The sequence below is a fragment of the Vulpes lagopus genome, chromosome 6 (assembly GCF_018345385.1).
Source record: "Vulpes lagopus strain Blue_001 chromosome 6, ASM1834538v1, whole genome shotgun sequence".
Classification (NCBI taxonomy): Eukaryota; Metazoa; Chordata; class Mammalia; order Carnivora; family Canidae; genus Vulpes; species Vulpes lagopus.
The window spans coordinates 47261653-47283023 of NC_054829.1; the positions used below are offsets into that span (position 1 = coordinate 47261653).

The 21371-nt window shown below is 36.5% G+C and overlaps 1 protein-coding gene across 1 annotated transcript in view; it reads right to left on the reverse strand.

The window, feature by feature from the left end:
* The window catches only part of KLHDC1 (kelch domain containing 1), a 42864-nt gene extending 23490 nt beyond the window's left edge, over positions 1–19374 (reverse strand). Inside the window, exons 1-5 of the mRNA XM_041759951.1 lie at positions 19120–19374; positions 5537–5607; positions 4957–5074; positions 4415–4533; positions 845–923 (exon numbers count right to left, since the gene is read on the reverse strand). Coding sequence (XP_041615885.1) covers positions 845–923; positions 4415–4533; positions 4957–5074; positions 5537–5607; positions 19120–19215 — 483 coding nt within the window. The 5' untranslated portion in view covers positions 19216–19374. The remainder of the gene's footprint in view (positions 1–844; positions 924–4414; positions 4534–4956; positions 5075–5536; positions 5608–19119) is intronic.
* Between the last annotated feature and the right edge of the window lie 1997 nt (positions 19375–21371).

Genomic DNA, 21371 nt, shown 5'->3' on the forward strand with positions numbered 1-21371 from the left:
ACAGCAATCTTTTCAAATACTCATATATAAAAAGATACACATGAAATGTACATATATATTTACATTATAATGTGCAATAATAATATATGCTAGTAGAAGGTAAGACCAGAGAACTACTATGTATCTTGGTGCTGGGATCAATGGTTTTTAAAGTTATCTTTTAAAAGATTTTGTTTTTATGTCATGTCTTATTTCATTAGTTAACAATTTATTAGCTAACCAATAAGAATAAATAGGAAGGGTAATATCACTACCAACTTACTGTCATACAGAGGTCAGCCTGAGCTATGAACAGTTCTGGTGGACATACCTAAAAGGAGGTGTGTCAGCAACAGCCATTCTGGTTGTCTATGAATGAAGTTTTTCCAAATTGTCCTAAAACCTCTACTTGTCTAACAGAAGCAGGTGTAAGTGATTAATAAGGTAAGCAATTACTCTGCCAGTAGCCACGAAAGCTAATACTACTAGGTAAGAGAAACTCCTCCAACTGAATCTAAATCCAAAAATGAGAAAATACATTTTTTTTCATAGTGTCAATTATGGCAGGTTAAACTGAGAAAGATTGGGCTCATTATTTCTAAAGACTTTCAGTTGATACTAAATTAGAGGAAAATGGGGACGCCTGGGTGACTCAGTGGTTGAGTATCTGCCTTTAGCTCTGGGCGTGACCCCGGGATCCTGGGATCGAGTCCCACATCGGGCTCCCTGCAAGGAGCCTGCTTCTCCCTCTGCCTGTCTCTGCCTCTCTCTCTGTGTCTCTCATGCATAAATAAATAAAATCTTTAAAAATAAAAAATTAACTAAATAAATTAGAGGAAAATGTAAACAGTGATTACTCTCTTACCCAAGATGCATCATGAACATCAAAACAGTCTTGGAGTTCATTGTGTCTCCTACACCCATAGCCACCAAAATATATTAATCTGAAAAACAAGAACAAAAGAACACACTTTAGAAGTTCTATTTCCAAAAAAAAAAAAAAAAAAAAAGAAGTTCTATTTCCAGTCTGTTCATTGAAAGTTGAAAGAGATCATCTCTCTCACCCTAATAACCTAAACAAGGCAAATAAACTAAAAACAACATAGTTTAAAAAAAAAATCAAAGAGAGAAAGGAACAAAGAAATCTAAATGAACTAATTCCAGAAAGTGATGAACTTTCAATAGAAGGGAAGAGACTAGGCATGGTTGCTTTCATTCCTGGTATTACAACAAGAGGAGGAGGAATCCAGGACAGATAGGGTTCATTAAAGAAATCACCCAAAATTTTAACAGCCACTTGTAGGCTGGCATAGCAAATTAGAATCTTAAGAAAATCAGCCACAGTGGGAGTTTGAATCCACTCAACAAGTCTTTCATGTGGTCTTTAGAGGGCTCAGGGTCAGTCTCCAACAGGTGGAAGCAGAAGAGAACTAAGCAAATATCCTTTAAGCAATATGAGCTTTTAACTACAAAAGTTTGAAACCAGGATAGGAGATCTGAAGGATGGTTGCCTTCAAAAGCCCAAGGGAGGAGGTACAAGGCTGAAAAAGATCTCCCAAGGTAGAGAAAGCAAAAGGTGTAACTGGAGAACAATAAGAATTCCCTAGTGACCCAAAGACCTACCAATTAGGCTATAAATATTTTTCTAATTATTTAATCAGCATCTACAATAACTATGATAAACTGCTAACAGACCTAGTTAGTAAAAGGTGGATAACATGCAGGAAGAACAGAGCAATTTCAGCAGAGATACGGAACCATGAAAAAGAACTGCTAAATGGAAATGCTAAAAATGGAAAAAAAATGTCAGAAATAAAAAACTGATTAAATAGGCTTCACTGTAGACTGGGCATAGCAATGGGAAGACCAGGGAACTTGAAGACAGGTCAGGAGGTTAATAAAAAGTATCCAAATTAAAACAAAGAGAAGAAAAGAGATGAGGGGGAAAACTCAGGTAGCCCAAGCTCTGTGGAGCAATATCAAATGGTCTAATGTATATATAACAGGAATCACAGGAGAAGAGACAAACATGTAAAGGAAATATCTGATAATTACTAAGAGCTTCCCAAAACTGATGAAAGATATAAACCCACCAACCTAAGAAGCTCAGCACACTCCAAGAGGTTAAATACAAAGAAGACTACAAGTAAGAACATTTTAATCAAATCAATGAGGAGCAAAAATTTTTAAAGTTTTTAAAAGCCAGGGGAAAAAGACATATACAGAGGAACAAAAACATGAATGAGAGTGAATTTCTCACCAGCAAAAGGGAGGCCAAAAGCAAGGTAGTAAAATCTTTAAAGTGCTGAAAGACAAAAAAGAAAAACAAACAAACAAAAAACAAACAAAAAAACTGTCAGCCAACAGATGGAGAAAAAAATTACAAGAGATAATAAAAATTACCTTGAAATGAATAAAAATGAAAATACAATAAAACAAAACTTATGCAGTGAAGGAGGTGCTCAGAGTGAATTTTATAGCTATAAATGCCTACAATTTTTAAAAACATCTCAAATCAGTAACATAACTGTACACATTAAGAAATAGTCAGAAAGAGAAGAATAAACTAAACTCAGAAGGAAGGAAATAATGAAAAATAAAGGGGAAATAAGCAAAACAATGAACAGAAAAATAAAGACAACAACAAACCAAAAGTTGGTTCTTTGAAAAGATCAACGAAATTGACAAATCTTAGGCTAGGTTGCAAAGAAAAAGGAAGAGAAGACTCAAAGCACCAACACTGGAAATGACAGAGGCGACACTACTATCAACAGTATAAAAATTAAAAGGATTATAAGAGAATACTATAAAAACTATACCAACAGATTGGGTGCTAGAAATAAAATAGAAAATAGAAAATGGAAAATTTTCTGGAAAGACATTATCAAAAATGGCTTATGAAAAAAAATGGCGGGACGCCTGGATGGCTCAGCGGTTGAGTGTCTGCCTTTGACTCAGGGCATAATCCCAGAGTCCCAGGATCGAGACCCACATCTAATTTCCTGCATGGAGCCTGCTTCTCCCTCTGCTTGTGTCTCTGCCTCTCTCTCCCTGTTTCTCATGAATAAATAAATAAAATCTTTTTTAAAAAATGGCTTATGAAGAAATAGAAAAACTGAATAAACCTATATAATTCAGTCAGTAATCAAAAAACTTCCTGACAAAAAAAACAAACAAACAAAAAACCAAACAAACAAACAAACAAAAACTTCCTGACAAAGACAAGTCCAGAACCAGATGGCTTCAGTGGTAAATTATACCAAACACCTACAGAATAATTAATGCTAACCTTCTTGAAGTTGTCCCCTCCCCCCCCCCTCCATGAAAAGAATACTTCTAACTCATTCTGTTAGGCCAGCCAAGTCAAAACGTTAGAACAAAAAACTCTACATATGTCTAAGAGATTAAGATCCAGAATAAGTAAAGAACTCCTATAACTCAACAACAAAAAGACAACTCAATTTCTAAAAATGGGCAAAGGACTTGAACAGACATTTCTCCAAAGAAGATTTACAAATAGCCAATAAGTATATGAAAAAAATGATCAACATCATTAGTGCCTGGGGAAATACAAATCAAAACCATAATGAACACCATTTCATACCCACTAGGATAGCTATTATTTTTTAAAAAGAAAAAGAAGAAAGAAATTAAGAAACAGAAAAGAGAACGTATTGGTAAGGATGTGGAGAAATTAGAACCTGTGTACATTACCAGTGGAAATATGAAATGGCCCAGTGGAATCACCTGAGGAGTTTCAAAACATCATAACCTCAGAGATTATCATTTAATTAGTGTAAGGTATTACGTGGGCCTTGGAATTTTTAAAAAATCCACAGGTGATTCCTATAGGGGAATTCCAAGTTTGGGAACCACTACTGTAAGAATACAAAAGACAGTAGTAGAAGTAGCTATTTGTGCATGGTGGGAGGGAACAGAGTGGATGGGGACAGGAGTGGGAGCAGACCTTTCACTATCGACTTTTTTTTTTTTTTAAGATTTTATTTATTAATGAGAGAGAGAGAGCACGCGGCAGAGAGAGAAGCAGGCTCCATGCAGTGAGCCTGATGTGGGACTCGATCCCGGGCCTTTGGGATCAGGCCCCAGGCTGAAGGCGGCACTAAACCGCTGAGCCACCCGAGCTGCCCCACTATCAACTTTTTAATATGGTTTTGAATTTTGAACCATGTGAATGTGTTAACTATTCAGAAAGTTTAATTAAATAATAAATTTATTTTGAAAAACAAATAGTTGCTTCCACAATGTTTATTCTTATGACATGGCTCTTATCCAGGATGCAGAACTGCCATTACTGACAGAGTCAAAAGTTTGTAATTATACCTTGAAAAATCCAGACTTTCAAGTTTTCTCCATTTAGGCCACAAGCTATGACCCTTACTTAAGTGTAGTTAATGAGATGACTTTGCTACATTACCTGTCTTTATATACCCAGCAAGAAAGTTTATCACGTGGTGTGGGTGGTTGTCCTTCAAAACTGGTGATTTTTTCCCAAACATAGGTTCCATCTCTTGTTCGCAAATTAACAAAATAAAGCTTTTAAAAGAGGAGAACACCATTAGCAGATAGGCCATTTAAAAATTAAGTCTGTGTCTGAGGGATATATGATCCAAGAACTAATAATACTACTTTTTTCTCTTTAAAAGGTAAAATTTTTCATTGTAAAGTTAATAAAAATGAGACTGTGTTTTAGAAGAAAAATGACATATAAAACATACTGAAATGGATCTTGTCCCATCATGCTCTGCCCTACAGACACCAACTAAGCATGGAGCTAATTCAGAAGCAGAAAGACGTGGAAGAAGAGAAGAACACAATGGCTGCATTGTCACTCTATTTTTAAAAACCTTGTAAGCTCAAGATTTTCTACTTATATCTTCTTTTTAAAATATTTGTAAACTTGTGAGATGCACTAAATAATACATTTTTCTGCATTCCTGAATTGAAAGAAAGTATTACTCGATTGCTGTATCCTTTGTCATCATATCCTCCAAAAACGTACAGCTTTCCATTAATGCAAGCACCACAACTTCCTGACATGGAGGTAGGGAGTTCTCCTTCCATGAGGTGCATGGTCCTGCAGCAAGAATAACATGGAATTCCGTGACTTTTCAGAAAGGCAAATTAAAATTCCCTTTGAACTCCATGAGTGCTCTTTCAATGAAAATTGTCACTGATAATTACAATTGAAATGCAACGGTAGCCAACACTGTAAAAACTCTAAGATCCATGGTAAAGATTTTTAACCTATTGGGGGAAAAATTGCAAAATCTTCATGTATCACTAGAATTGAGAATTAATTGGTAGAACAAAGCAAAGTCTTCTGGGACAGCCTTAGCTCGAGGAATGCCAAATGACAAAGAACAGAGGAAGGAAGTAGGGGAAAGAAAGAGCCAGAGAGAATAAAGCATTCAAAGAAAAGGAAAGGAAGACAATAAATGTTGCAGTATGTTCTAAGTTTGGTCTTAAATTCCCTGTAGTCTATGAAAATATTTAAAACATATTAAGATTGGACATTCTGCAATTTAAAATTACTTACCACAACCCACTATCAATATCATAGGTCCAAATTTCATCATTAGGCAAATATACTTCATTGTCTTCAATAGACTAAAAACAGAATACATAAAGTTATGTTTATCAATTACGCAGTAACAATTAAATAGTTCCTCAGGATGGGAAAACTGCGATTAAGATGCTGCAAAATATAAAATCAGAAACAGGCTCCAAGATGGGTTTTTAAATTTAAATTAAGATAGATTTTAAAAGAAGGGAAAAAAAGACATTTTCTAAGAGAAAGTGGGCAAATAGGAAAGGTTAGCATACAAAATAGCAAATATATGAGTCTCAAGAAAAAGACTCGGGGCAATTGAACCTTAAAAAAGGGATCCTGAGTAAGGTAAAATAGCAAAAATAATAACATTCAGAGTAGAATACTGAAGACTACAAAGTCAAGAGAAAATGAATATAAAAAAAGGGCAATATGTTTCGGGTGAAAGGAAGCAATTAAGGAAGAAATTTTTACAAGGTATATTAAGAGCACTGTATCGGATATCTTGATTTATTGAGCATATTTTTTGAGTGCCTACTATGTGCAAGGCATAGTGTTAGGTGTTCATTAAACATAGACTCTAAGGATCAAGATAATTTAGTCAAAATGACAACTCAGAATCTGAATAATCTCTAAAGAAGCTGATAACATAAAAAGAATAGCACATTCTGACATTTATGATGAAAAGAGAAATAAGAAAAAAAGAATCATTTCTTTTAAGTCTAAAACTTTAGGTATTAAAACAAATCCTCACACAAATTCATCATAATTTATTAGAGTCTGTAAAATAATTCAAAAACAGTTTTAAAAGAAAGCAGTTTAAGAATTTCTAAGACTGTAGGATGTATACATTATTAACACGCTAGAGTTGGTTAATTTTTTCTTTGGTTTGTTAAATTTAAAAAAATAGTATCTTGACTACCAAGTATCTGACCCCTACCATCTGTCTCTCTTCCTCTCTCTCACACCCATACCCACACACCCAGAGCAAAAAATCATTCCATTAATTCCAAGGAAACTTTCACTCATGTCCGACTGTGGAAGTCATATTAGATGGATAAGTAAAATATAATTGTAATGAGTGTGATAACTGTATGATTCTAAGGTTTAATGGCATCAGGCTCCAGCAGCCTCATGTACACACCTTTGTAACAGAAATATTATGAAAATAGATTGTCACTATTCTCCTTAAGTCCTTCAAATGCTTCCCCACTGCTCCCAGAATAGTCTCAAATTCTTATGATTCTGTACTACATGGCACCTGCTATCCTTCCAAAGCTCATCTTCCCTTTCATTCGCTATGCTCTAGTGTTCTTTCAGTTCCTAATTTTCTGCAAATTCCTTGTTCCAACAGGGACTTCATCTGCCTCTTCTCTCTTCTTGGCATGCTCTCCCAAAATTTGCCTAACTACTCATTCTTTGGAAAGCAGCTTAAATGTTGCTTCTCTAATCTCCCAGAATAAGGATAAAGGATTAAAGTCCCTATTAAATGTTTTCCCACAGTAATGTGCTTCCCCTCCCAAGTCCTTTGTCTGTATCACATCCACCCACTACCACTAACCTATTGGCTTCATGAGTGCATGGGTCATGTTTCTCTTGTTATAATTCTGTTCCCAGAACCCAGCACAGTGCCCCACACATAAAAGCCAAATGTAATGCTTGTTGATTGATTAAGTGAATGGATAAGTTGAATAATACTTGTTAAATTGACTGCAGGCTCACCTCAGCCTGATTTTTAAAAAAAAATCCTTTTCACTAATCTTTAAATAGGGTGGTACAAAAACACAAACGAATCAAAGAATTGAAAAATCTGGACTTAGTTCCTACTTGTTTTCTGAGAGATTTCATTCCTAAATCATCCCCTCTTTCCTACAAGTTTTCCTTCTCTACTAGCTCATTCCTGTAGATATCCAAACGTGCCTTAATATCACTCACCTTTAAAACAAACAAACCCTCCCTTATCCTTCTATATCTCAGTTCCCTTCACACAAAACTCCATACTAACTATAATGAATGTTCCCACTGGTTCCACTTCTCATTCTCTCATCAAGCCAGATTAATCTGGCTTTTGAGCCCATCATTCCACTAAAATTGCTCTGTTGAGATGACTCTTAAAGAGAGAATTTGTTAACTGATTTATCTGAAAATATGGCCCAGAAAAAAAAATGGCCCAGAAAGATGGAATATATAAACAAGAAGTTAAGATACATGGAGAAAGAGAAGAACTTAGTCTAATTACAGTTTCATGAGAATGTAATAGAATGAGGAAAAGGCAATATTTGAAGAGACAAAGGGTGGGAATTTTGCAAAATTGTTGAACATTATCAAACCTGAGATCTAGGAAGTCCTAACAAGTTCCAAGCAGGATAAATTAATAGAAATCCATAGCAAGCCACATCAGTAAAACAACAGACCATCAAAGAAAAATATGTACTCTTAAAAATTGCAAAATAAATAAACAAATCACCTTCAAACAAATGGCAACTAATGACTGAATTCCTATTAGCAACAATCAAGACTAAGTATTAGCCAATGTGTTTAATGAAAGTAACTGTCAACCTATAATCCTATAGTCAGTTAAAAAAAAAAAAAGTATTTTAAGAATCAAAGTAAGGGAACCCTGGGTGGCGCAGCGGTTTGGCGCCTGCCTTTGGCCCAGGGCACGATCCTGGAGACCCAGGATCGAATCCCACGTCGGGCTCCCGGTGCATGGAGCCTGCTTCTCCCTCTGCCTGTGTCTCTGCCTCTCTCTCTCTGACTATCATAAATAAATAAAAATTAAAAAAAAAGAACCAAAGTAAATAATTTTCAGACAAACAAAAAGTTGCAACAGTTGGTAATCAACCTTCATTTATAGAAATCATAATAGCTGTGCCATTTCAGACAAAAGGAAAATGACCTGATTAAAGATCTGAAATGTGATAAGAAACAGCACGCAAAATATTAGTAAATGTGTGGGTAAATTTAAACACATAAAAAGAGCTAACTTTTTTCTTTGATGCCTAATTTAAAGGGAGAGAAACAGAATAGAATCACCTAGGGAAAGGGGTGATTGAATTTTAAACTTTCTAAAGTACTTGAACTCTCTGGGAAGAAGGAAAACTATTAAAACTCTGAACTTTGTGAAGTATTTGGGTTTCTTAAAGAAAATTTTAAAGATTTTATTTATTTATTCATGAGAAACACAGAGGCAGGGACATAGGCAGAGGGAGGAGGGGGCTCCCGGGGAGAAGACTGATGCAGGACTCTATCCCAGAACCCCAGGATCACCACCTGAGCCAAAGGCGACGCTCAACCACTGAGCCACCCAGGCATCCCCAAAGTATTCATTCTAAAATAGAATAGCTACTACGTGGTTAGAAATAAATCATATAATCAATAATTAAGAAATCTGTTGAAATGAGAAAGTTAAGAAGGAAGAGGAAGAGAAACAGAGAGAGGCAAATATAAAACACAACCTGGGGTGCCTGGTGGCTCGTTAAGCGACTGACTCTTGATTTCGGCTCAGGTCAGGATCTCAGGGTGGTGAGATAGAGCCTTAAATCAGGCTCTGTATTGGGCATGGGGCCTGCTTAAGATGATCTCTCTATCTCTGCTCCACCCTCCAGCTCATGCTCTCCCTCTCTCTCTCTAAAAACTCCACATCTGATGAAAATAGTATATCAGAATCAAATTAAGTATAAATAGGCTAAACCCTTCAAATAAAATATACGGAGTATCAGACTAGATAGAAACAAGATCTAGCTATTTTCAGGTTATAATACCTGCATCCAAAATATAAAGATATACAAAGTTTCCATCAGGAGATAGAAAAAGGTACACCATGCAATATCAACCAAAAGAATGCTGGTATAGAAATATTGAGAAAATAGATTTTAAGGCAAGTAATATACTATGGATTAAAAGGATCATTACAAAATAATAAAATATTCAATTACCCAGAAAGATATCATAATTCTAAATTCACATACACATAAAAAGGTAGCCTAAAATATATTAAAGTAAAAGCTGACAGGACCACAGGGAGAAACTAACAAATCTAAAGTCAGAGTAGTAGTAGTTTTTAATGCCTGTTACAGTAATTGATAGAACAGAAAATTAAAAAATAAAAAAGAATATAGGAGAATTGAACAACACAATCAGCAAGATTGATTGATAAAATAGACATATATATTCACCTGATAATTTGTATATATACTCTCTATAAGAACTAAGGTATAGGGGTACCTGGGTGGCTCAGTCGCTTAAGCATCTGCCTTCTGCTCAGGTCATAATCCCAGGATCCTGGGATAGAGCCCCATATGAGGCCTCCTGCTAAGCCTGCTTCCCCTTCTACCTCTCCTTCTCCCTCTGCCCAGCCCTGCTTATGCTGGTGTGCTCTGTTTCGCTGTCAAATAAATTAATAAAATCTTTTTTTAAAAAAGTACTAAGGTATATTTTACGAAAATGATCACATGTTAGTCCGAAAAGCAAACCTCAACATATTCCAAAGGACTGGCAACAGATAGACAGAAGCCACATTCAGAATACCACACAATTAAGTTAGAAATTAGTAACAGAAACCTAACTATAAAAATAACATAGAAATTTAAAATATTTTCCCAAACAACATATGGGTCAAGTAAGAAATAATCGTGGAAAGTATAAAATATTGGGACTGTAAAATAACAAAATACTGCTTATTAAAACAAAGAAGACAGCTAAAGAGGTATTTAGAAGAAAAAGTACAGCCTTACACACAGTATTTAAAAGTCTCAAAAAGAAGGAGTTAAGCATCCAACTTCAGAAATTCAAGAACTAACAACATAATAAACCTACAGAAAGTAGAAGAAAATAAAAAGCAGACATTAATGAAATTTTAAAAAATCAACAGAGAGAATCAAGTAAACCAAAAGTTTGTGTTTCAGAAGGCTGATAAGCCTCTGGCAAAATTATTCAAAAAAGGAAAGAATGGAAGATACCATTAAATCATTTTAGGAATGGAAAAAGGGACATTCCTAAAGCTACTAGAGAGATTAAATAGAGTGTATTATGGACAACTTAGATTTATGCCAAGAAATTTTAAAACCTATACGAGGGGATCCCTGGGTGGCTCAGCGGTTTAGCTCCTGCCTTTGGCCCAGGGCATGATTCTGGAGTCCCGGAATCGAATCCCACCTCCGGCTCCCTGTGTAGAGCCTACTTCTCCCTCTGCCTGTGTCTCTCTCTCCCTCTCTCTGTCTCTCATGAATAAATAAATAAAACCTAAAATAATAATAATAATAATAAAATAAAACCTACATGAAATGGATAGACTCCTGAGGTTGGTGGTGGGGGTGAGGGAATCTTACCAAACTTGACTCAAGAAAAAAAATGGAAAATCTGAACAATCTATGGCTTTAAATAGATTGAACCAGAAATGTTTTTTTAAGATTTTATCTATTTATTCATGAGAGACACGGGGAGAGAGAGTGGCAAAGACAGGCAGAGGGAGAAGCAGGCTCCATGCAGGGAGGGGCTGGATCCCTAGTCTTCTGGATCACTACCCGAGCTGAAGGGGCGCTAAACCACTGAGCCACCCGGGCTGCCCTGAACCACTTATTATTTACTTACTTATTTATAGATTTTATTTATTTATTCATGAGAGACACAGAAAGAGGCAGAGACATAGGCAGAGGGAGAAGCAGACTCCACGCAAAGAGCCTTATGTGGGACTCGATTATGGGACACCAGGATCACGATCTGGGCCGAAGGCAGGCGCTAAAAAGCTGAGCCACCCAGGGATCCCCTGAGCCACATATTTAAAACCTCCCCTACAAAGTAAGGACCAGATGGTTTTACAGATGAGGTCTTCCAAACATTCTAAGAATAATTAATTCAATCTTACAAAAACCATCTCAGAAAATAAAATAACAATACTCAATCTACTTACAAACGCAGATGTAAAAATTCTCCCTCCCAATAAATAATTAGTAAACAGGATCTAGTAATGTATAAGAAAAATAATATACTAACTTACATTGAATCCAGAAAATGCAATATCAATTTAGCATAATACTATCACTATAAATTATCCTTTTAAGAGACTAAAGGAGAAAATATGATTATTTCAGTATAATGCAGAAAAATCACTCCCCAAAATTCCACACCCAATCATTGGAAATTAGATGGAAGGAAACTTCCTCAATTTTAAAAAGGTTATCTACAAACAAAACACAGACATCAAACTTAATGATTAATAGTTGAAAACTATCCTTTGAGATTAGGAACAAGAAAAAAACAGCTTCTATTTAACATTGTACTTTGGGTCCACCAGAGAAAATAAAAGGAATAAGATTTGAATGGAAGAAACAAAACTGTTATCACTTGCAGATTATATGACTATCTACATAGAAAATAAAAAGAAAAGTAACAGATAAATTATGAGAATTAATGTAAATTAAAAAAGCTTGCCAGACTCAAAAGTATTCAAAGTCAATTATATTTCAAAACACCAGCAACAATCAGGAAATTTAGTTTTTAAAAAATTAACAATAGAAATAAAAAATACAAAGAAGCTAAGAAATACAAAATATGTACAAGATCCCTATGAAAACACTGTAAAACTTTATCAAGACAAAAAATTCTGAATAGAGAGATATACTATATAATTGGAGAAGACTCAATTTTATAACATGTCTGTTACCCTCAAATGATCTAATGATTGAATACAGTAACATAAATTCCCAACAGAGTACTTTATTTGATAATCTCACTTTAAAGTTTATACAAATGAGGAAGCACTGTGGAAAACAATTACACAGTTCCTCTAAGAGTTAAATGTAGAATAACCATATGACCCAGCATTTCAAATCCTAGGTACTCAAAAGAATTGAAAATAGGGGCTCAAATATTTGTATGCCAATTTCATAGCAGTGTTATTCACAATACACAAAAGATAGCAACAACCCAAGTATTCCATCAACAGATGAATGGATAAGCAAAATGCAGTATATAATGCAATGTAATCTTATTCAGCCATAAAAAGGAATGAGGTTCTGATATACACTATAACACAGATGAACCTTGAAAACATTGTGGTAAGTAAAATAAACCAGACTCAAAAAGACAAACATTATATTATTCCAATTAATTGGAATATCTAGAAAAAAGCCAAATTCACAAAGATAGTAAGATTAGAATTTACCAGGGACTGAGGAAAGGAATATGAGATATTGCATAATGGGTATAGAGTTTCTGTCAGAGAAATGAACTAGATAGTGGTAATATTGTACAACACTGTGAATGTAATTAATGCCACTGAATTGTATGCTAAACTATAGTTAAAATGACAAATAATAAGTTTTACATATTTTACTACAAAATAAAAATAAAATTAGAAAACCCACAAAAGGCTCCAAAAAAATCCCAAAATATTCCTGAAGAACCAGATAGAGTATTTAAACTTCTAATTTAACATTTAAACATTTAAACTTATAATAAAGCTTTTGTAATTTACATAATGTGGTTTTGTCAAAAGAATAAACAGACCAGTTGGACATAATAAATGACCTAGAAACAGATTACACATAAATGAAAACTTGATGTGTGATGGACTGTTTGCATGTTAGCAGGGAAAGGAGTATTTAATATATGACACAAGGACAACTGGTTATCCATATAGAGAAATAATGAAACTAGATCCCTATCTTAAACCAATTAAACAAAAAATTCAGATTAAAGAAAGTTTTAAACATGAAAGGCAAAACTGAAAATTGTTTAGAATATAGAAAATTTTATGGTCTCCATATTGGGAAAGTTTAAAGATGCAGAAAGCACAAAGCATTAAGAAAAATATTGAAATTATATTAAAATGAAGAACTTGTATTGCACAAAAGACAATCATCAAGCAAGCACAAAGACAAGCTACAAACTGAGAAGACATATTCAACTCATACAAGTATATGCTTTAAAGAATTCCTATAAATCAGTTAGAAAAAAATCAATCCAATAGACAAATGAACAAAAGACATGAACCAGCATTTTTACAGAAGAGGAAACACAAATAGTTCATAATAGTTCATATGAAAAGTCACTTAACTTTATTAATAACCACGGAAAAGCAAACAAAACCACAATGAAATATCATGTCACACTTACTAGATTAGCAAAGTATTTAAGGCCAGATGGTACCAAATGTTGTCAAGGATGTAGAGCAAGGAGGAGGCTGATGGGAGTGTAGATTGATACATATATTTTGGTAACAGTGACATTTCCAAGTAAATTTGGAGATATGTATACCAAGTGACCCAGCAGTCCATTCCTTGGTATGTGCTCTAGAGAGCGTGCAAGCCTTTGTGCTTGTTAGAAGGAGACATGTTATAAGAATGCTCAGTGTAGCATGGCTTAACAATACCAAACACCCCCAGAAATATTCAAATATTCAACAATAGCAGTAAATTCACACAACAGAATATTATACAGGACATACATCAAATGAATAAATCCAGGGATGATTTTCAAAATATTTAATAACCAGGCAGTACAGAAGCTGACTAATCATAATGGACATCAAGTAAAAACAGGTATGGCCATGCAAGGGCACACCAGCTGAAAACAAGCAATGTGTGAGTCTAAAATACATACTTTTACTTAAAAAATAAGTCACAAAAGAAAACATATGCTATGATTCCAAAACCAAATAACACACTGTTTAGAAATAGATGTGTGCGTGGCAAAACTATAAAGAAAAGATTAACTGGAAATCAAGAGAGTGGTACCCAAGATAGTGGAAATCAAGTAGGGATGAGAGGTGCATTGTAATCAGGGAAAAACAAATAGAAAGCTTCTAAGGTATGGTTCTAATCAATTCATTAATCTGGAAGTTAAACATGTTTACTTTTAAATGATACTTAGTTTATAATATTCTTTTTGTACATACATTTTAAATTATAAAATTAAGAAAATAAAATTTACAGAAATGAGTATTAAGTCACAAAATCATCAAGGAAGCTGGAGAATCAGCCTCTGATCTTTGTAAGGAAGAGCAAGTTCTGAAATCATGCCACAGAACAGGTCTGGTGAGCTAACCGCTGTCACTAGGGAGCCATACACTGCAGCCTGTAGTACTGCCAGGGACCTTGGTCTTCCTACAGATTCTATTGCTGGATAAGAATCCTCTTCAGATCCTCATTTTGACATCTTTACTCTGAGTCCAAATCTAGCACAGATTCCTCTAAACAAATCAAAGCCACTTGCCCACAGCCTATAGCTGCAAGGGAAGCTGGAAAAATGAATATGCAGAACTTAGGTCCTTTTTATAGGTCACCTCCTATAAGCTATTCACAATTCTAGATACTAGGAATATGATAGGGGACAAATTCTTTATCTTCACAGAATTTACATTCTTTGGAGGCAAGTAGAAGTTAGACAACTACAATAAATACAAGACTTGTTTGGTGGGCCATACTACATTAGAGAAAGGAAGTTCAAATTTTGGGCATCTAAAAAGAATAAATGAATATAACATGAATGACCCATATGACCATCTAAAAATATGTACAGCAGAACTATTAGGTGAAAGAGAATACACACTTAAGGCTTCTGATACACATCACTAAACTTCTCCTTAAAAAGGTTACATAAGGGATGCCTGGGTGGCTCAGTGGTTGAGTGTCTGTCTTTGACTCAGGGCATGATCCTGCAGTCCCAGGATGGAGTCTCACATCAGGCTCCCTGCATGGAGCCTGCTTCTCCCTCTATGTCTCTGCCTCTCTCTTTGTGTCTCTCATGCATAAATAAATAAAATCTTTAAAAAAAAAGTTACACAGATTTAAATTCCATTACCAGACCAATTCATTTCCCCATGCTCTTCTCAAAGATTCTTTTTAATATTTGCAGATTGAAGAAGGAAAATCTGATTTTCAGTTGGGAGTTTTTGATTTATATTTCTTCTTTTGTAAGTTGCTTGTACATATCCATTGCTCAGTTTTCAATGCAGATATTAACTTTTATTTGTGTAGATATTAATCTTTATTTTTGCCATATATAGTAAATATTTTCCCCAGTTTGTCATTTGCCTTCTCACTTTATGGTGTCTAAAAGCATTTTTTAGAAGTTTTATCTACTAATCTTTTCTTTCAGTTCTACCCAATTCGTTTTTTTCTCAACTTAAGATTTTAAAGTCACATATTTTCTTCTGTTATGATACAGCTTAATTTTCCCACATTTAACTCTTCAATCCTAAGGCTCCACTATCATTTTCCTCTAGTTATCTCCAGGCCATTTATTGGATAATTGTTTTTCCAGAATTAAAATGCTACATTTTAAATATAAAACAGTCTGGTACGCTTGGCTGTTTGAAATTTCTTTTCCATTCCAATACGTTATCCTATCTCATCTTGCATCAGGAACACCAATTTAACTATTACAGTATTGTGATATGTTTTAATACCTGGCACTGTAAGCCTCTCATTTTGATTCTTTTCAAACACATTCTAAATTGATCCTTTTTCCCTTTAGGTCCATATCCAAAACAGAAATATGTAAGTAACCACATTTATGCAGATATTTTCTATAAGGAAAAGCTCAGGGCAATAAAGCTGTTCAAATTATTAAGCACTATGAGGAAAGCATTCCACCTACAAACATGTTAACCCCCTGTGCTTTTCCTTCAAAATTTGGGAAAACTACTCAGAACCCTTCAACGTTCCTGGTAGCAGTGCTAAAGTTTTCATGAAGTTCAGAAATACTGAAAGGATATGGAAGAACCATAAGTAAAAGAACATTCTTACTTTTTCCAGCACTTCCACTTTTACCTCGAGACAGGTAGATTTGTTTTAAGAGCAACAACCTACAGAGTATGTCTGACAATAGAGTAATGAGTAATTTAGAGAGTTATCTGTGGGCCATTCAAGCTCTAGAATGGATGGATGGTTGTGAATTTTAATACACATTGGTTTTTGTTAATAAGGAAGGAAACTGTGATTAGAACATACAATCTGGAATTATTTGATCATTATTCTTAACTACAGACTACTGGATTACCTCCAGATTCCAAAGCCTTTCAGCTATCTTCTGTTCAGAAGGATCTGAATAAAACAATTGTTTAAAGGATTCTTTTTCTCATATGATGTGTCTTCTTTTTTTGCCTCCCACTCTCTTTCCTTCCACTCATGCTTTAGACATATTTTAGCTGCTGATAATCCCTGGAGTTTAAAAAGTACAGGCATACCTTGTTTTATTGCACTTCACTTTACTGTGCTTCACAGATATTGCAATTTTACAAATGGATGATTCAAGACTTCAGTGGAGGAAGGAACTGCAGATGTGGTAGAAATAGCAAGAGAACTAGAAGTAGAGCCTAAAGAGGAGACTGAACTGCTGCAATCTCAGGGAAAAAACTTCAGTGGATAAATTGATTCTTACACATGAACAAAGAAAGTGGTTTCTTGAGATGGACTCTATTCCTATCGAAGAGACTGTGAAGATGGTGGAAATGATAACAAATGATTTAGAATATGACATTTTCTATTCTTAATAAGGCAGCAGGAGGGTTTGAGTATTGACTCCAGTTTTGAAAGAAGTTCTATTGTGGGTAAAATGCTATCAAACAGCATCACATGCTACAGAAAAATCATTAATGAAAGCAAGAGTCAATCGATGACACAACTTCAACACTGTCTTACTTTAAGAAATTGCCACAGCCATTTAGCCTTCAGCAACCACCACCCTGATGAGTCAGCAGCCATTAACATCAAAGCAAGACCCTCCACCAGCAAAAAGATTATGACCTGCTGAAAGCTCAGATGATGGTTAGCATTTTTTAGCAATAAAGTATTTTTAATTTAGGGTTTGTACATTTTTAAAACATAATGACATTGCACACTTAATAGACTACACTATAATGTAAACATAATTTTTACATGCCCTGGGAAAACAAAAAATCATTTGACCAGCTTTATCCTGGTGGTCTAGAGCCAAACCTGCAATATCCAAGGTATGCCTATTAACCAACTATATCCAAAGCTGTGTGGCACTTTTCAGAGTGGTTCTTGTAACAGTCTACTCTCTGGATCAATGAACAGTAGAAAATTAAGTAATTCTATTCACTGACTGCCACCTGAACACCTGGAATCTTATCACTTACATGATTTTCAAGATTACAATGAGATAAAATATTCAGACATTTCATTTGTAGGCCCAAAATAAATGTACACTGTCATCAGATCCGAGATATTGCAGATTACTATTTTAAATGAGATTTTTTTCACTTAACTTTTACAGTATTAAGAATCAGTATAGCAAAGGGAGTTTGACACTTCTACATCTTCAAGTGGCAGAGCTCAAAAACAATCAAAATGTTTCTTCTGCATAAAACCATCATTATATCTAGTCTCCTTTTCCATAAAGAACAAAAGGTGTAAATATTACACATTAAGAAAGCACAGTCGTCTAATTTTTGTTAGTCATAGAAAAGAGCCTTTGGAAATCCAATACTCAGGTCGGAATCTCCTGCCCTTTAGGTCAAAAGGCCATTATTCATTCTCATTGACTCATCATCCTTATTTTTAATGAGATATTACTTACCTTACCAGGTATGGTAAAGATTACGTAAGATTAGGGATATGAAAGTTCCTAGCACATGCCAGGTATAGTAGGCACTCAAAGGTTAGTTCTAATTTTCCCGTCCTGATACTGCACCAAATTAAAAATAAACACACAAAACAACAACAAAAACCGACTTGGATCTGAGAATCATTTAACATAGATTGTATGTACTTTATTTCAGTGAGTGATTCAGTCATGTTACATCTGTCACATAATAGTATCGAAACAGTAAAAAAAAAAAAAAAAAGTAGGTTCTATTTCCAATAGAACTTCCAGATGGCTTGCTTTTTAAAACAAAAACAAAAACAAAAAACCCCTGTAAACTGGAGTTGGTTGGCATATATTCCTGAACTGTTGTTTCCCGGCTTTAGAATCCTTGGTTCTATAATCCCAGGATTATGGAAACAAAAATACACACATTCAAACCTCCGCTGTAATAAGCATTTAAGCGATTTTTAGTATACTGCTAATAGGAGTCTACTTTGAGACTCGAAGAAACTTCGAGGTTACCCACTGATAAAGGAATGCCACTAAACATCTCTTAGAAATTCAAATTCTTCCGTGATTTCAATACTCCGAATCGCGCTGTAGCAATAAAGAACTATTTACGAACTACAGCGCGGCGTCCTCGTTGTGCCTTTAAGTTCTGCGCAAGCATTTAGAGATAATGAACCGCGCAGAGACGGGCTCGGTGTTGGTCGGACCGGGGCTTACTGGACAGCGGCGGGGGTCGAGGGGAGCCGGAGAGTGGCAAGGGCCCCGGAAGGCGGGTTTGAAGGCTTTCAGAGTGGAAGCAACGGCGGGGCGGCGTCAAGCCCTGGCGCGGCTGGGACAGCGGCCGACGGCGGGGGGCGGGGGGCGGGGGGCGCCGGGCGCGCCTCGCCCGGGCCGCGGACCGGCCCCCGCCTCGGGCCGGGTGTGGGCGGGCGCTCGGCGTCCGCTCGGGCCGAGAGGCCGGGCGGGCTCCCGGCGCGAGTGCGCCCCGTCCCGCCTCTTCCCCTTACCACGTAGCCCCCCCACACGTAGAGGAAGTTTCCGTCCACCACGGCGCAGTGGCCGCTGCGCTCCTCCGCCACGCAGAACGGCTGCGAGTCCGCCATCCGCGCCGTCGCCGGGTCCAGCCGCTGGGCGCGCCGCAGCCCCTGCCCACGGAGCGGCCTCTCCTCCCGCCGGGCTCCTCCACGCACGAACGGAACGCGTCGAGGGTCGAGATTGGTGGGAAGGCGGAACGAGTGCGTCTGCGCCGTCCTGCAGCCCGCCCGGGAAGCCCGGCCCAGGGTGGCGTTGCCGGTTGGGGATGCTCGGCCGGAGCCGGGAGGGAGGAGGTGCCTCGGCGTGCGGCCCCTGCCACCTGCTGATTTCTTTCCACGGGATCGCGTGGTTTGAGCAGTAGTACAACCCACCTCTTTATCCGCTTTGTCTTATTCGCTGGACAAATAGACTTGTGGTCCACAGTGTGGATGCTGCTGTGACGTAATCAACATATTTTAATTAATGCTTTGTGTGGGTTTCCTTTTCCATTCAACCTCCAGCAAAGATGGTTATCCACAAGAATGTTGGTGTGTATTTAATAGAAATTATATATATATATATATATATATATATATATATATATAGGAATTTTCAAAGACGTCTTCCAACAAATGGCCAGGAGGCCAAAGTCAGTCGGCCGCCAGTTTTTGCACGGCCCGCAAGCTAAGAACGGTGTTAACATTTTTATTTTTATTTTCTTATTTTTTTTTTTTTTAGAGAGGCAGGTATCCCAGAGCCTCGCACCCTGGTGATTCTTGTTTGCCTCTTTGTTTTTATTTATTTATTTATTCATTTATTTATTTATTTATTTATTTATTTATTTATTTATTTAAAAGATTTTATATACTTATTCACCAGAGACATAGAGATAGAGGCAGAGAGAGAAGCAGGCCTCATACAGGGAGCCTGACGTGAGCCCGGATCCCCGGTCTCCAGGATCACACTCCGGGCTGAAGGCGGCGCAGTTAAAACTGCTGAGCCACCAGGGCTGCCCCGTGTTACATTTTTAAATGGTTGAAAAAAATCAAGAGAAGAATGCTGTTTTGTGACTCATGAAAATGAAAAGAATCCAAAGTTCATCGTCAGTAACATGAAGTTTTATTGGCACACAGCCACCCTAATTCGTTTAAGTGTTGACTAAGGCTGCTTATACATAACCATCGGGTTGAGTAATCCGACTTGAGCAGTTGCAACAAAGACCAGATAGCCCACAGTGCTAGAATATTTGCCATCTGGCCCCTCTACAGACAAAGCTGGCGAACTCTTGTTATTATATGATGCTATGAAGTAAAACTATGATCAGGAAGGAAAATAATAATTCTACCAGTGTCTGTAAATGTGCTTGTCCGGAGTCTTTGAAGATTGTGGCTGCCAATCACTCAGAATAAGTTCACTCATTCATGTACTCAGTACACATTAAGTACCTGGTTAATGCAGACAGTCTCTTCTCAGGCTCTGTTAGACTGGAAATTCTGAAGGAATCAGGTAGTATTGACTTCCCAGAACCTAGTACCAAATAGATGGCAAATAAATATTTGTTGGCTAAATAACAAAGTGAATTTTAAGACAAATAAGACAGTTCTACCACAGAAGCTTCAAAATCCAGTTAGAGGCGAAGATATATATATAAATACATGCAGTGTGGGATAAGAAGTGGTATAGTAGAAATGTGGACAAAATACAGCAGAAAAATCAGAAGGAAAGATGTGCTCTACTGAGGAAGGGGATGCACAAAGAGAGACACTTGAGTCTACTTATAAGTCATATAGATAGTTCAGTATGACTAGAATGCTTATAGAGAGCAACCAGGATAAAGTTGGGACAGCAATCACACAGTCTTGTTCATTATGCCAGGGAGTCTACAGTTTAAGGCCAAATGGTCTTAACTGGGGAGGAAATAATGTAACTTAATTATTAAAACATTTACTTTGGATTGTGGGGCTCAAGACAGAAAGATGGATAGCACCCAGCATAGGTCTGGTGTAAAGTAGGTGCTCAGTAAATGGTGGTAGCACTAGTAGTAGTTATTAATATATGTAATCTACATGTGCACTCTGGGTCTTTGTCCCAGGAGCCCCCTTTCCACCTGCAGTGGAATTCCAAAGCCCTCTCCAAGATTTCTGTGAGTTTTTAGGATTATAATCTCATAGTCACCCTGGCTTTAAAACTCCTACTGCTACTGGCAAAATTCCACTCACAGATTTATGGATCTTCTACCTATGGA